Raw genomic sequence first — 17,321 nt, 5'->3', positions numbered from 1 at the left:
ACAACTTTACAATTATGACTGGAAATATTTATTATGGCACCCTAAACGGAGTCGGGGTGACATATTTTTATTCTACTTTTCTTTTTTTCTTATTTTTCTTATTATTTTTTCTTCCACTTTTTTTGTCCAGCTTATATCTCGGAATTGTATGAACCAATTGTCATGGAACTATAACATAATGTTCACCAGCATGTGCAGATTTGCAATCGGGGTATGTCATAATCAAGATGGCTGCCGTTACCATGGAAACAGCAAAAATGTCTAAACTTTCAAAATGCTCCATCCTTGATGAAACTTTACAACAATGTTAATTGGCATGTGCAGATGCGCTCTTTGACTTTCGATTTTTTAAAATGGCTGCCGTTACCGTGGCAATGGGGAGAAGGGTGCCATCCGTTATTGCTCGCAATTACAAATCTAGTTATGACTGTTTTTAATTAAACAGGTTACTGTTCTCGATAATTTACTTAATAAACATGAAACGCTGCTTCTAGCAAACAAATTTACCTTTTCGTCGACATGGGACACATTAACAATAAAGGTTAGGTAATCCATCGCACCTCAGCGTAACCACCATCGCACTTCGGCGTAGCTATCAACAAGATAGCGTCACAATGCCACCATCGCACTTCAGCGTGATCAAAAACGTACTTCAGCGTCAAACCATCGCACTTCAGCGTGACCATCGCGGTTCGGAGTACCATCGCGGTTCAGAGTCCTACATATATATATATATATAAAAACAAGTCTAAATTGAAAACAACGTTCAAACCTATGATTGCGTTGGATAAAAACCGCAATTTTTATACGTGTGCATGCAAAACAAATTTCTTGGTAGAATGTTTAATATTGTCCGGGTTTTTTCGAGAGCAACTGTGAAACCGTCCGGGTTTTTCAACAAATGGTCCGGGTTTTCACAAAAAAAAATTACCTAGAAAAAAGGTATTCTTGACTTTAAAAAATGAATTTTTCTAGTTTATAACTGTAATTAAGTGAATATATTCCCAACAAATCACCAAAACATATTACTACGATGATCAAAATTAACCTTTTTCAATGTAATGCAAATTTTCTGTTCTACCACAACTTTCCAGTGTTAAATTAGAAATTACTGGATCCTTTATAAAACGGTCTTTAGAACACAGTGCAGGGGACTCGTAATCTTTTCAACTTCATTGCATGCTACTTTTGTTTTTACAGTTAATAATATTTTTTGTGGTGAACCCCGGAGTTTAAAAAAAAAGGAGTAAGAAACCTACTGGACAGCAGTGAAGAATCAGAAAATGCTATGTAATAATAAATATTCTACTAAAAGATGTCTGCCCCCACCCCCACAAAAAAAAATCCATTAATAAAAAAAAACACACACACACTTAATCCGCCCTATTTTTATTCCCATTGACAATAAAATTTGAATTAAATTTCATATATAATTAACAATGAAATGAATAGTTCATCAGCTTAACACACTGTATGTATGTACGTCTCAATCCCAATTGTCTATGCTTACATTAGATTGTTGACACCACGAATATATACTGTACATGTAATTTATAAGTGAACTTATCATAGATACCAGGATTGAAATTTTGTATAGATGTGACAAACAACAATATATACAAATGAACGATACTTGTTTATAAAATGTAAGTGTTCGTACACCATTATAAAACTTATGAATGCATTGGTTTCGTGCCTTGAAAAGTACTTAATTTGAACCTTTTTTATTGTTTTTAAACGTAAATACACTGACACATAACATTTTAATCTATAGGAAATTTGTATAATCACTCGATAAAACACGGACGCACTCGAAAAAAAAACGGACTGCTCTCGAAAAAACCCGGACATATAGAAATTAATTTAGTCTCAAAATGTCGTTTTCAATGCAATAACAAGAATTTTTGTAAAGTGTCTGTATATTTAAGGATATATAGATTCCGTGTATGCATTTCCTTCGACATTTGAATTGGTATGTGTATAAAAATGGCTTTATTCTGTATTTTTGGAATAAAAGCATTGTAAGGCTAAATTTACCTTTTTAACGAAAAATAATGTCGGATTGATAATATCTTTTTATCTCAAATACTAACATACCTCGTATAACATTGTATATTAAACTCGAGCTTCTATATCACGACTTGTCAGAAAGGAAGTCTGTTTGTTTACATTTTAAATCATATCCACTCGAAAAAAAGTGGTCACACTCGAAAAAACCCGACAATATTGCAATATGCATTTCAAACAAACGAGAAACATCGGCATTTATGCATGACAGGTTAGATGGAATAGACAAATTATGATCGGTGACACTGACATTTCGTACATGATATAAAATGAGGAGATGATGAACCAACTATCCAACAGATTCCAAAAATGACGCGAATTTAAGCAATTATAGGTCAATGAACGTCCTTCAACAATGAGGAAAATCCATACCGTACACAGTCGGCTATGAAAGGACCAGACATGACAAAAAGTGAAACGATTCAAACAAAAAAAAAAAACAAAAAAACCAACGGTCTGATTTATTGCAAAAACAATAAACGAAAGACAAATGTAACAGTCGGCGACTTACGACAACCACTGCATAACAGGCTCCCGACTTGCGACTGGCAGGTGTACATAGAATTCCTTTTAAAGAAAATCCTCTATTGTATCCAAATCTTCAGAAATTTACTGCTATTTGATTATTGTCTTTCATACTCTAATTGACCAATCGCTTTTCTGTATGAAGTGATTACTTTTCCGCAATCAAACAGCGCAAGTGTTTGAAAAAAAAAAACGTGACGAAAGAAAAGGCAACCAAACGTTGAAAGAAGATAGTATTAATCTATTCTGAAGAAAAAAACCAATTAATACACCAAACAATTTAACAACTATTATGACAAGGTCTAATTAACAAATGGAAACGAATGGAAAATATGATATTTTTCCAAGTTAAAAAAAAATCATCGCTTTATCATCTCACTTTTTTCACGTGCTCCATGATTCTTTTGTTATTATTATACCTTACATATATTACAAACAATTCTATTGGGTAACACGTTAACACGTGACATGGAATAATTCGGTTAATTTTCATTTAATTGCAAGGAAGGACGAATAACCCTTCCAATCTACACCAGCGGTGAATAACCCTATTATTCACCGGCGAATAACCTTTTGAGTTTCTTGATTTGTACAAGAGTTATCTCCCATGAAATGACGTCACAGACGTAAATAAACAAAATGGCAACGTTCACGTTACAAGAAGCCCACCGAGAGACGAGGAAATAAGCATCTGGACAGGCAACTAGTGCCGATGATATCTCTTATAAACGGTCCTTTTCAGGGCCATCAATGTTTTACAAAAAGATTCTACCTTTGTTGTGCATACGAGAAATTATAAGACACAAATGTATTTTCAAACGCCAGCTTGTGTTTGTTACTAAAGTAGAATACAGTAAGTGTTGAAAAGGCCCTTCCACTGTTAGTTCGGTATAATAAAACAATTGTGGCCCCTTAGAATCGATGAATATCCAAAATTGTCAACCCTTAAAAGTTATTTCACTTCGGGCTGCGCCCTCAGTGAAATAACCTTCTCGTGTTGACAATTTTGGATATTCACCTTTTCTACGGGCCATAATTGTATATTGTTGATCAATAGCTAAGCATCGGTCAACTTCGGCACCAAAGCCCGAAAGTTAATTAGCAGCCAAAGTTTACTGTCAACAAACAAATCAATAGGAGAATGGAAACGGGGAATAGGTCAAAGAGAAAACAGCCTGACCAAAGCGCAAAAAAAAAATAAACAAACAAAAACAAAAACAAAAGCAAAAACAAAAACAAAACAAAAAAAAACAAAAAAATAACAGCCCAAGAAAGGTAATCAAAGAATGAATATATTTTTGTCGTTTATACGTTATGGAGTCATAAAAATGTATTAACAAACTTTCGCAGAGGACTTAGTTTAGTCAAGGATTTAACCCCGCTATATAGTACTATATGAATCATTGGTTTAGTATATATGCATGTATTATTTCGATAAATTCTTTAACATAATGGTAACCAGAAATTCGTTTCATATGACTGACAATTCACCAGTGATACATTATAGATTTTGTTCATTGAAATCTAGATCGTGACTTCAGACAAGAACACAGCGAACGAGTTGGGACACATATACACCGTGAGAAGGACCAAAAGGAACACCACGGTCCAAAAAAGGAAAATTAACACTAGAGAATAAAAATTGCATCTTTTTTCGTAAATTTTTGTTTAGATATTCATGTGTGAAAATAAAATATCCAAATCTAGAAAAGGACAATAAATACTGTTAATATTAAATTTATCTAAAGGAAATTCGCTTGGGTAAATGTGAGTAGTATAATAAGGGATTTTTTTATTAAAAAAAAAACTTCATCACGGTAACGTTGAGTATCATTAAATCAATCAATTAAATAAACTTTAGACGTATCTTTACCGTGGCCGAGTTTTTAAGGGCATACGATACAGTTATAGGGGAGGTAATGACGTTGTCAACGTAAAATGTTATTTTTCGCGACGTCAAACTGAAACACATCGGGAAAAGATGCATTTTTCGACTTATATTTATCATTCAGACTGATATAGCTTGAAAACGAGTTCATGGACCTCTCTTTCTTAAAATTAGATTAGGATTGATTATACAGCTAAAAATTCCGTTTTTTTCCTAAAATCCTGAAACTTTGATAAAAATTAATTATTTCCAAAGAATTGTTATAAAAATTTAGAGCATACTTATGTAAAAGAGATTTTCCAAATGTTTTTACAAAAATCCTATTGTGTTTATCTTTTGAAACAAAAAAGTTAGGTATGTCTACCCAAAGGATAGATATGTTCCAAAAAACGAAATTTTGAGTAAATGTCTAAAATTTCGACCCCATTTATCTCTTAAAGTAGCACATGAAGGTATATTTTTTATTACATGCATTGACTAGGTGAAAAATAGCTTGTATGCAAATTTTCGTAAAAAAATCACCGTGAGATCAACTTGAAATGTTACGTATGCCCTTAAACGTGCTGATTTACTTGCTATCATATTGCTCAGAGCTCATAACTTTAATAATTATATCATCACTACAATGTATCTCATCAAAAGACAGTAATTGTATAATATTCTGCAACTCAAAATACAGGAAGCAATTGTGTGTACTAAAGCGAAAATAAATGTTTGACTCTACACCTTGGTCCAGGTTCATTTTAAGTCAGACATCAGGTTGCAGGTCGGATTTGACTATGTTCGAGCCACATTACTGTATATTGCGGTTTAATTTGTGAGTGTGTGATATTGTATTAATTTATGCTGTTGTGGTGCAGTTTAGCCTTTGCTTAAAACCAACAAAAATGCGTTTAACTTTTTGGGAGCGGGGTACATCATCGGTATACCGCCTTCCCGTCATTCTAAACGCTACTGGGAGTGTTTAACTACCTTGACTGGCTGTTTTTTTTTTTTATCTTCATCCTTGACTGGCTGTTCGCGTTTAGAGCCGACCGTGCGAGGGCTGAACACCTTGACTGGCTGTTCAGCCCTCGCACGGTCGGCTTTAAACGCGACAAACAAATGGAAGTTTTTAACGACCTTGACTGGCTATACAGTGAATTGTGTATATGTATGTTTCGAAGTTAAATAATTAAATTATTACAAAAAGATATGGCATCGATTAAAATATTAAAAGAAAAATGCTAAAGATAATATTTTAGGGGAAGTAACTGTGCATACCATCGATTACGAAATTTTTATGAGAGGTCTGGTGGATAACCTGGTTCCCGGGACTACTTTCCAGATATTAGCTAGAGAGAGTCCAACTACAGATTCAGGGACTACCAAAAAGAATGGCTAGTGATGCCAACTATATTTATTAGGTATGGAACCAATACCAGAGTTTTTTTTCTCAAGAAAATGTCAAGAATCTAATAGTTTTATGAAAAATAACCATGTCAAGTAAAAGATGAATGTCGTACATTTTAGACTTTTTAAAATGCAACTTCGCAAGTAAGTAATATATGAAAAACATTTCAGAGGTAAGCAAGCCAACATTTGATTTTTATTTTGGGGAAAACAGAAAAAGGGGGGTTGGTTGGTTAAGATAAATTCAAAATAAACAGCCTTGATCCGTATTTTGTTGGCAAAATGCAGGATGTGCCATTCCATTCCCCCATTCCCCCTTAAAAAATAATAAAAATCGTACGTTTGCTCCCAAATATATGAATTCAATATAAATGTATAAAAAGAATGAATTTCCTATTTCAGTAGTGAATGAAATGTTATGAAAAAATGGATTTTGTCTTGTTATTAAATATATATAGGCATATATTTTGGATTTTAAAAAAAAAAATCATGCTTATAGGTTTTTATATGTCTTATAGTGTAGATCGGGATTAGACACGTGTCACAATATGATCCAATCGCAGCTTACCGTCCAAAATTGGTGCATAAGTTGAATGATTTTCTTCAAGATTTGCTGCCTATTTGAACATGTATTACACGGACACTTTTTTTTATAGGATCAATCGTGCATTGGTGAGTTGATAGGGATTTTATCTTTTGATTAGATTTGATTTTTTTATGTATATTTCCCGTCTTTTTTATTGAAATATAAACGTCGGTACCAGCATTTCTTTACTTTCAGCATTGTCCAGAATACTATTCATGTCCATATATTGAAGAAAAAAATTATTATGGACCGACCATTTAGCTTCAAAAGGGGGATATGTTTTTTTTTTCTGAGTAAGAAAACTATCACCCAAATATTTTTTCCGAAATTAGCACTATTATATACGGTATTCGGAAAATCAGAACATTATTTTGTCATCTGCTTGACCACAATATATTTTTTCTCATAAAATTGGGGATCAGAATATTTTTTTTGGAAAAAAACATAACCCCCCTTTTGAAGTTAAATGGTCAATCCCTTAGTGTACTGATATGAATAGTAATATACTTGAGTTGTTTGGAAAAAAATATAGTTATTGATGCCAACGTAAATATTTCAATAAAAAAGACAGGAAATATGTAGGTGAAACAAAAAGTTCAAATCTAATTGAAATTTAAAGTGCTCGTGGACTCACTGATCATGCACGAGTGATTCTATTCATAAAAAGTGTCCGTGTAACAACTAAAAAGTGTCCGTGTATCATCTAAAAAGTGTCCGTGTAACACCCGTTAATGTACTGTTTTTATATAGCTCTGCTGGGGGCAAAGTCGTACAACACCAGCATAAAATACAGAATTATAGAAAGGCAACTTATGATGTCAAAACAAAATGTCGGAGATGACAAGTAGATTAGAATCTGCCTTATCTAAATATGGACTACCAAAAGCTCAGGAATTATTTTTAGTCACACCAGCTAGGGAAAAGGGGAAAACAACTGTTAAGTGTGCCATTCAGCAATATTCGAAAGAAAAATGGGAAATGAAAAAATTGGAAAAATCTACAATGAAATTCATTGATATTGAGACAAGGCCAATGGCAATCCGCATCAAATATGGAAACTTGCCTCAAACAACACTCTAGAAGTTAAAACTAGAGGCTCTAAAGAGCCTGTCTCGCTCACCTGCATCTACAACAATAGCATGCACTTTTGAGTAGAAATCACCATTAAAGGGGAATAACTCTATTAAGAGATAAGTGACAATTTCAGTCATGTTGACATATATGTAGGTCTTATCCTGCTGATAATTCTCCCTTTTAAAGTTTCTATTTATCTATTATAGTTTTCAAGATAATAGGCAAAATATGCAAAAAAATGTTAAAATTTATCATCAAAGGACAATAACTTCAATAACAAGTCGACTGCAGATTTCTGCCATTTTGGCGTAGTTGTGGATCTTGTCTTGCAGATCATTTGTGCTATTTAAAGTTTCTATCTATCTATTACTGTTTTCAAGATAATAGTCAAAAATTCGTAAAGGTTCCGCGGACCCCAGTGTCTCGCCTACTTTTGCTGTTAATCGCAGGCTCAACAAAAATGAGATGAGGAAAAAATTTAAATATTCCTCTCCATACAATTTTTTTATTGCAAGATGCTTCTGTCCAAGTTTGGTAAAAATCCAGGATAGTTTATGAATCTAATAAATGTTTTAAAAAATTTAACTGCAGACTGTATGTAATGTTAACTGGAAGAAAAACTAAGTCCATTTATAAGTAAATACGGAAAAACAGGATTTTTTTAAAAATTTACTTCTGGATACTATCTTATGATCATAAACAAGCTTCTGTCCAAGTTTGGTAGAAATCCAGGATAGTTTGAGAAAGTTATTAAAATTTTAAAAACTTTAACCACAGAGTGAATGTAATGTTTCCTGGCAGAAAAACTAAGTCCATTTATAAGTAAAATACGTAAAAACAGGAATTTTGTTTTTTACAAAATTTACTTCTGGATACTATCTTATGATCATAAACAAGCTTCTGTCCAAGTTTGGTAGAAATCCAGGATAGTTTCAGAAAGTTATTAAAATTTTAAAAACTTTAACCAAGGAGTGAATGTAATGTTTCCTGGCAGAAAAACTAAGTCCATTTATAAGTAAAATACGGAAAAACAGGAATTTTTTATTTTACAAAATTTACATCTGAATACTATCTTATGATCATAAACAAGCTTCTGTCCAAGTTTGGTAGAAATCCAGGATAGTTTAAGAAAGTTATTAAAATTTCAAAAACTTTAACCACAGAGTGAATATTTGTGGACGCCACCGCCGACGACGACGACGCCGACGGAATGTAGGATGGCTATGTCTCGCTTTTTCGACAAAAGTCGAAGGCTCGACAAAAATGGGAAAAATTATCATTAAAGGGCAATAACTCCAATAACGAGTCGACTTAATATTTTAGCCATTAGGCTTACTTGTAGATCTTGTCTTGCTCATCATTTTTTCTATTTACAGTTTCTATCTATCTGTCTAATATTGTTTTTAAGATAGGCTAAAACGCAAAAAAATAGGTCGAGCTCAACATTCTGCACATTTTCTTTATTTATAGCGGTTTACAAAATAATAGGTAAATCTTGCATTTTATCCCTATGTTCTATTTTTAGCCATGTTGACCATCTTGCTTAGCTGGAGGGGTCATCAGGCACATTTTTAAGCTAGATAGTCATACTCCAATAATGATTGTGGCCAAGTTTGGTTAAATTTGGCCCTGTAGTTTCAGAGGAGTATATTTTTGTAAAAGTTAATGACGACGGATGCCAAGTGAGTAGAAAAGCTCACTTTGGCCTTTCGGCCAGGTGAGCTAAAAATGGAGCAAAACTTATGGGATATCCCCCATAAAGCAGTAAAGTTAGCAGGTCTGAATCAATGTCTCCTTTAGTTGCATGTAGTTGGAAGGTATAAACATTGAATGTACGTAGCATCAATTTTGAAATCTTCGAATCTCTGGTAATCTGCATTGATTAATTTAATAACCATAAAAAATATGCATGTTTGCTCATCATCTGAAGACTTATACAGTTTAATCCTACACATCAGGGTGTTGAAGTCTGGGCAAACCCCCTCCTCCCCACTTTTTGGCCAAAAAAATGGATTGAAATAAATAATGAAATTGAAAGAGGACACTGACCAACTTCCAGTCTATTAAACTATAGAAAAGTTTTTGTTTTGTTTTTAACCTTCAGAAGTCAGCCCTCCCACTTTTTGTTTTACTCCTACACCACTGATGCTTGTACCAAGTCAGGTTGAAATATGTATTGTTTGGTTGCTTTGTACATCTGTTTTTTCTGAAGAGTCAAGTTGTGAAGCCTGTTCAATATTTTCTGGTAATTCCTGTTAAGGAGCCACCATTTGATATTTATGGGGGGGGGGGGGGGGGGGGCTAGGATGAAATTTGAAAAAAATAGGCAGGACAGGATTTTTGATTAAAAAAATAGGCAGGATGAGACACTTGCAGAAAAAAAAAGTCAGGATGACAATTTAGGTAAAAAAAAGTCAGGATAAACTTTAAAAAAAAGGCAGGACAGAGATTACAACTAAAAAAAAAGGCAGGACAAAATTTTTCATCCTAGCCCCCCCATAAAAATCAAATGGTAGCTCCCTTATCCTTGTCATGTATTGATATTTCATTTTTTTTTAAATCTTCCTCTCACGGTAAGGAATTTCTGTCACCAGTAAATAACAGACACATGTGCTTTCCTGCTTCAATATAACATCAATTGTTTTTCAGTCTTATTGTGAGAATGACTAGCCAAGATTACAATCTAGGAAATTTTATGGGATCTTTAAAATCCTTGTTTTAAGTTAGTGGTCATCCTTGGTAGCAGGACTGTGCAGTATTTTACAACATATGGTTTAGAAAGGTAAAGGGGAAGTTTGTGGGCACATATAACTGGTTTAAAACCACCACATTTTGTGCCTGTACCAAGTCAGACTATCTGGACAATTGAAGCCCGCCTCCAGGTGCGGGATTTTCTCGCTGTGTTGAAGACCCATTGGTGGCCTTTGGCTGTTTTCTGCTTTTTGGTCGGGTTGTTGTCTCTGACACATTCCCCATTTCCATTCTCAATTTTATTTGGGTGTTGTTGGTAATTATGTGGGTTTTTTTTTGTACTGTCAAACACCTTCAGTAATTCCTATTAAAGGGTACCTCTTTTTTTATGCAGAATTGATCTGAAATCCACAGAACTGTCAACGGTATATTTAAATGTGTTGTATTTCTAGAATTATACAATGTAGTCAGTTTGATATTAATTTGTCTTTTATAAATAATAAATATTTGTATACAATGTGTACAGTTTTACATTAAAACACTTTTAAAATACCCTACATATTCTTTACATATATCTGTCTATCTATGTTTGATTCATAGCAAAAAATTATGATTCAAAACACTCAAAATATAGTTACAGAGAGTACTTGTTTATGATTTGAAAAATTATCCGTAGTTATCTTAAATAAAAGGATCCCACTTCACAAATATATTAAATAAAAAAAGAACAAAAGTGCACACGCTGAAATGTCTCGCCTTCTTTCCTTACCATCGATTTTATGTTGATAGTCCTAAATATAAAGCTTTACTACAAATATCAAATAAACTTAACATGTACATGATCCAAGAAAATGAGGTCAAGGTCAGATAAACCAAACTGGAAAATACATGTACACCTTACAATCATTCCATACACCAAATATGCTTTAAATAAAGTTGACCTACTGCACATCTAAGAAACAAACTTAACCAGGAAAACTTAACATTGACCAATGAACCATGAAAATGAGGCGAAGGTCAGATGAACCCTGCCAGACAGACATGTACACCTTACAATCATTACATGCTTTAAATATAGTTGACCTATTGCATATCATATCTAAGAAACAAACTAAACCAGGAAAATTTAAGATCGACCAATGAACCATGAAAATGAGGTCATGGTCAGATGATAAATTCTAGAATGAGGTTCAAGTCTTTTGTAATCAGGCTCATTGTTGGCATGAAAGAAATATTTTTTTTTCAGAATTTAAATTCTACTGGAAAAAAATCTGAAAATGTAGAATATGATCAATAAAATTTTCCATTAGTTTACTTAACACACGTTTCAAAACAATAGAAAATAATTTTCAAAGTTTTGCATAATGAATTCTTTCAGTATAATATTATACATACATGACATATATGGATTTAAAAAACATGTCTCTGTTCACCTTACATAATAAAAAAAAAAACACACAAAAATGTCTGTACTGACTATTTTAAAAATTATTGATATTTAAAAAAAACCTTTTTAAATAACTAGTCATATAATGACTATATATACATTTATATAGTAATATGAACATAATTTTACTTCTTATAGTACGTGAACATTTATTTAACCAAGTTTTGTAAAAAGTCAAACTAACTTATAGTATAACCAAGTTTTGTGGAAGGAATCCATTTGTTAGAGTGGCTTACAATTGGAGACATTCTTGAGCTGCTATTGTCATTAAAGTCATCTGAATACCCATCATTACCGAGAATATCTTCTTCATCTGAAGGAATATATGAACTGACTGATTCTGTATGAATAGAATCTGGTTTAAAGTCAATTCTCTTTCTCTGAGCTGTTTTCTTTCTTGGTGTTGGAGTAGGATGACGAGAACTACCTGGTGATCTTGGAGTAACAACGGGTGATGTTTTACCAGATCCATCTAGTTTTGCTTGTGATTTACGAATGGCTGGTAATGGTGATTGCATTGAAGCTTTTGGATTAAGAACTTGAAATCGGGCCGATGTCATGTTATAATCAAAGGGAGGTAATACATTTGGTGAGGCTTCAGATCGATCTGTACTTAAAATGTCTGAAACTTCCGATTTCTCACCAGAACTCATAAGTTTCTGAAGTTCTGGTTCTTCAGTTGACTGAAACTGTTGTGTGTCAATATCATCATGAGATTTATTAGGTTTGGAATATCTTGTAGACTCTAGTGGTTGATAATCCTCTTCATAATAATTATCCCTTGTTGAATTAAGAGAATCATTGGTTTTGCCATTTATTGATGCAGGGACGGAAACATTATGATCGATAAATCCAGGAAACCTGTTATCTTTCAGACTACTTTCTTCAGATCGACTTTTATCAACATGTCCAGGATACATGTATTTGTAACTTTTAGGACTATCAGTAAAGTCACTATCATCTTCATACATCTGAGCACTAGGTATTCGCACTTCAATGCTTTTGAAACTCTTTATATCTTCTTCATCAGAAACATGTTCTTCTTTTTCTATTTGTCCTGAATTTGTAAAATCATCGTCTCTAGATTCAGATTTACTGGATATCTGCACTTTACTAAGATATTTGTGCTTTGGAGATTTTGAACGTTTTCTTACAGGACTTGGAGCAGATGGCTTTGGTTTCCTTGGTGGAGAGATTCTCCGCCGATTCTTTTTCATTGTAGATTTCACTGTATCGTCAAAGTTTGACTCATTTTGCTCACCTGTATCATCCATTTCATTTAAGTTTTTCTCTGCCAAACGTCTTACTTCTGTCAGTGTATCAGAAAGATTTCCTTTTTCAAATTCTTCATCTTCCCTTTTGACTGTTTTTGTTTTCAAAGCTTTTGCTTCTTTTTCTTCTTTTTCAATAGTCTTTAACCATTCAGGGTTTACTTTTGCTAGTCTCAGTCTTTGAGTATTTGTTAGACCATATGCTAATTTGGACTTGCTGACACTAACATTTGGAGTTTTTCTGATCCATCCTTTCTTTTTAGGAACACCATCAGAAGGTGTTGTACATACTTTGTTGGTTTTACGTCCTCTTAATTGTACATCTTTTTCACCAGCTTGAATATTTTCCTTATTATCATGTAGTTTTGATTTATTTGGAGAATTTTTGATTTCAGACTTTTGTGTCATGCCAGGCTGAGGGGCAGGACATGGTCTTGGCTGTTGCCTGTCTTGTGTAGCTACATTAACTTGATTCACAGCAGACTGAACAAATCTAGGATCTTGTATTTTTGAAAGCTCATTTAATAATGCTGTAAGCATTGGAAATAAAGGTCCATTTGTCATTGATCCAGGAAATCCCAGCATTAAACTCTGGAATTGACCAAGTGCAGGTGCTTTTTCAGATGACGGCTGCTGAATTTTCACCTGGTTTTCCTCTCTAGTTCTAGGTTTTGTTGCTGCAACTTTTTGAGATTGTACATTTCTTGGTGGTTTACTTAGCGTCTTTTCTTCATCAGAAAAATCATCTATTGTTAATTCATCTGTATAAACACTAGACACATCATCCTGGTAGTACAAGTAAGGCCTTTGAATTTTTACTCTTGGTTCATTTTCACTGTTGTAAAATAATGGTGGAGGATTTACAATATTATTTATATTAATAAATTCATCGTCACTTTCATCAGCTGGGGGTTTCAGTTCTATGCTAACCAGTTTTGGTTCTTTTCTATTTTTATTCAACTTCTTTTGAGTTTGAGTTGACACTGTTTGTAAGTTTTTCGGCTTTTCTGTATTATCAGATAAGGCAACATGAATTTCTTTGTCACACATATCTATTGTTTGCATCAGAACATCATGTTTTTCTGGATCTGTCATAGAACCCATATCTTGTGATGTTGACAACTTTTTTGTTTCTTTTGTTTTTGCTCTTTGGACAATTTTAGCACTTTTTTCACTTTTCATTGGGGCATGATATTGTTCTTGAATGCTTTCTTCAATCTGCTGTGAATGTTCTTGAATACTTTCTGATTGACGTTTGGCTATTTCTCTCTCTGGTATATGTGGAATGAGACCAGATCCTAGGCACATCAATCTATAGCCTAATATTATATAACCTATTTCTTTCCCCATCAAATTGAACACTTTAAATAGTCCTTTGTCCCCATGAACAGATGGTACAGTGTCTCCAACTCGTCGAATATCCTCTGCAATATCCTTTATTACCTCATCCAAAGGCACAGTTGTGTTTCCTAAAAGCTTTGGAACTTGTGGGTAGCTGTCAATTATCATGACATACATAGGTGTATTTGATAAATGTGTTTGCATTGTGTTGAAAGGCAGTTTCAGAAGGCAAGACTTTCCCTTTTTCAGCTCAAAATTTCCATGTTTGTCGGTTAGTTCGTTTATTTGTTTCGGAAGTTCGTAATAGGGATCAGATGAAACCTTCCTCCGAATTTTCGAAGCTAGTTCGGGTTCGACATGGTCAATTAAAATCGTTGGATAATCTAAAAGTCTAAATGCCACAGACGGAAACCGACATACTTCGTGCGGTATGTATATCTTTTCCACCACTAATTCTAATGAAAATAAAGACTCTATGTCCCTTTTTAGCCTTGCGTGTTTAGAGTCCATGATTTCTTGCTTTAGTCCAGTGTTAACATTACAACCAAGTCCACTACTAGACAAGTTTTGACAGGAAAAAAATCAAAACAAAAATTCAGTGTCAATTTGACGCTTTCATAACCAATAACCAAACCAGCCACGAACACCGGATAAGCTCTTATCTAGAGAAAAAAAATGAAAAACAAGTTGCTTTCTTTAAAAATAGAATTGCAATCGTGAACCTAAATACCTGTTTGGAATGAAAGATAAGATAATTGTTTCATAAAGATGCATGATTTACCTCATTTCTTTTTTATATAAGATGTATAGACAAACTGACATGGATTCTGTTTAATGAAACTGATGTTCTATGTTGGGCATACTTTTCTTGTTAAAAAATTATTTCTCGATCTCCCATCCCTCAGTCGCTTCCGATAGATAATATTACAACATGATAAATAAGAAGCAACCACTGAATTTTAATTCCTTTCTGAGGTGTTATTTTGGGAATTAGAGGTAGCTTCCTGGCTGAAGTCGAAATGTAACTGAAAACAGTCTTTGTTGTAAAGAAGCTTAATGAAATGAATCATGATTATTAGCTTTTGTAGCCAGTTTGAAAATAGTTCAAAACCCTAAGCTATATTCTTATTTGGTAATCCCGAACTAAAACCATTTTGGAAAACCAATTACACTGGTTTGTATGGTTTGGTCATTGGCTATCATATTCAAGATATGCTTGATCTCAATTTATTTATACCCCATGCAGGCAACAAACTCAAATCAGATATTTAGAGTAGAAACAGTTTGAAACCTCAACTTTATACATGTACTTAAATAAGTTTGTTCAAACAAATCTCAGTTTTTCATTTCATAACTTGCCCTTTTGTAAATTAGCCATAATATTATGAAGTTTTTGATTTGTTGTTTTTATACGAGTGTGTGACAGACAGAGTGAAACAGGAATAACAGTGTCAATTCAGTATAGCTCATGTCCAGTACGCAATTTAAAAATCATGTTTTTGCAATCGCTTGTTCGTTGAATACCGATATTGATTTTACGAAAAAATAATTTGATACTAAGTTGTGCTATTTTTTCGTATGAATACAAACGTTTTTGTGTCGTCTAATTTTATTTTGTCGCCAAAAACGCTCTAATCCTTTGTCAACTTGACTAAACCCCTAAATTCGCTTATGATTACAGATAGCCTCGACTCCTTGAAAACAAATTGACGGAATTCCCAGAAACTTGCACTGATTCTTCTTTAGGGTGGACATGAAGTTTTGCACCAACTACTTCAACTTTAAATCTGATTTTGATTTTTTTTTGGGAAAAGGGGGGGGGGGGGGGTGTTGATCCCTTACCAAAAACAAAAGAATTGACTATGCCATTTATAACTATATTTTTTGGAGAGAGTAGTTGACACACGTGCTTTGGAAAACTCACACATTTTCCTATAAAAAATTAACATACGCATCTCTAATTTTATAAAATAATCTGGAATAGGTAATATTCATCTTCCTGTTATTATAATTCTTTGGACAATTGCTAATATATTTTCGCATTCATCATACCGTTAGTACCTTGAGTATAATAGTTTTCAATCCAAACATCAAGGAATAGATCAGATCTCATTTTTTTTACTTCATAGACCATAAGTTTTAAATAAATAGAGAGTCATCACTTCAACTCCAAAGAATATCACTCAGTGTCTGTAAATCGTTTGTTATCTATAGAATTATTTTAAGGACTGAAACGCATATTCATTTATGAAGTTTCGATATGACATATATATTTCAGCATTTAACACATTTAAAAGGTGCCTTTGAATTTCGTCATAATTTCCAGGGTTGACAAGTATTTTAAAATAAGATTAAGTATGGTTTCTTTATTTAAAGGGAAACTCCGCAAAAAAATGAAAAATTGATATTTTGTTCTTTAAGCATAAAAAACCACATGTTCATAAATAAAAAAACTTTTATTCTCTTTGTAAAGAGATCAAAATCGATTTTTGAAATTCACTATCAGTTCTCCACATATCGCCATCTTGTCGGCATGTTCGATCTAAAAAGTCACGTGATATCTATAAACCACAAAGAACAAAAAGAATCGGATATTTACCGACCGTGCGTTAAAAACTCCCATCATCAATTGGGGATTACCGTAGACGGTTATTTAGTGTCAAAATATCTTGCCAAGCGTACGGTTGTTCTGTCCGACAAGGTTATGACAAAAGTCTACATAGTTTTCCCAATCCCACAAAAAAAGAAAGAATTGTATCAGACATGGTTGTACAACCTTGAGCTAACAGCAAATAGTTTCATCTATAGCAAGCACAAGTTGGTGTGTGAAGACCATTTTGAACAATATTGTTTCGAGGGAGATTCGATGGTAATTATCCTTTTTTAATAACAAAATAACCTAGCAGTTCTGATAGCTATAGTTATCAAATCCGTATATGATAAGATCTCGTTGAATAAAAAAAATATAGATTTGATGAGGAAGAACAGTTTCAATTATAAGAAAGACAAATGCAGTGTTCTTGTAACAATCACTGATTT

The 17,321-nt window shown here is 33.3% G+C and overlaps 1 protein-coding gene across 1 annotated transcript; it reads right to left on the bottom strand.

Annotated features, from left to right (window-relative positions):
- Positions 1 to 10,694: 10,694 nt before the first annotated feature.
- Positions 10,695 to 14,866, bottom strand: LOC127698727 (microtubule-associated protein 10-like). The gene has a single exon (XM_052202355.1). It carries the CDS (start codon positions 14,790 to 14,792, stop codon positions 11,850 to 11,852), a length of 2,943 nt encoding a protein of 980 aa, XP_052058315.1. The 5' UTR covers positions 14,793 to 14,866; the 3' UTR covers positions 10,695 to 11,849.
- Positions 14,867 to 17,321: the final 2,455 nt, after the last annotated feature.

The sequence above is a fragment of the Mytilus californianus genome, unplaced genomic scaffold (assembly GCF_021869535.1).
Source record: "Mytilus californianus isolate M0D057914Y unplaced genomic scaffold, xbMytCali1.0.p SCAF_4, whole genome shotgun sequence".
NCBI classification, from domain to species: domain Eukaryota; kingdom Metazoa; phylum Mollusca; class Bivalvia; order Mytilida; family Mytilidae; genus Mytilus; species Mytilus californianus.
Note: the sequence above shows the minus strand (reverse complement) of the source record. Positions and strands in the feature narration are given on the sequence as shown.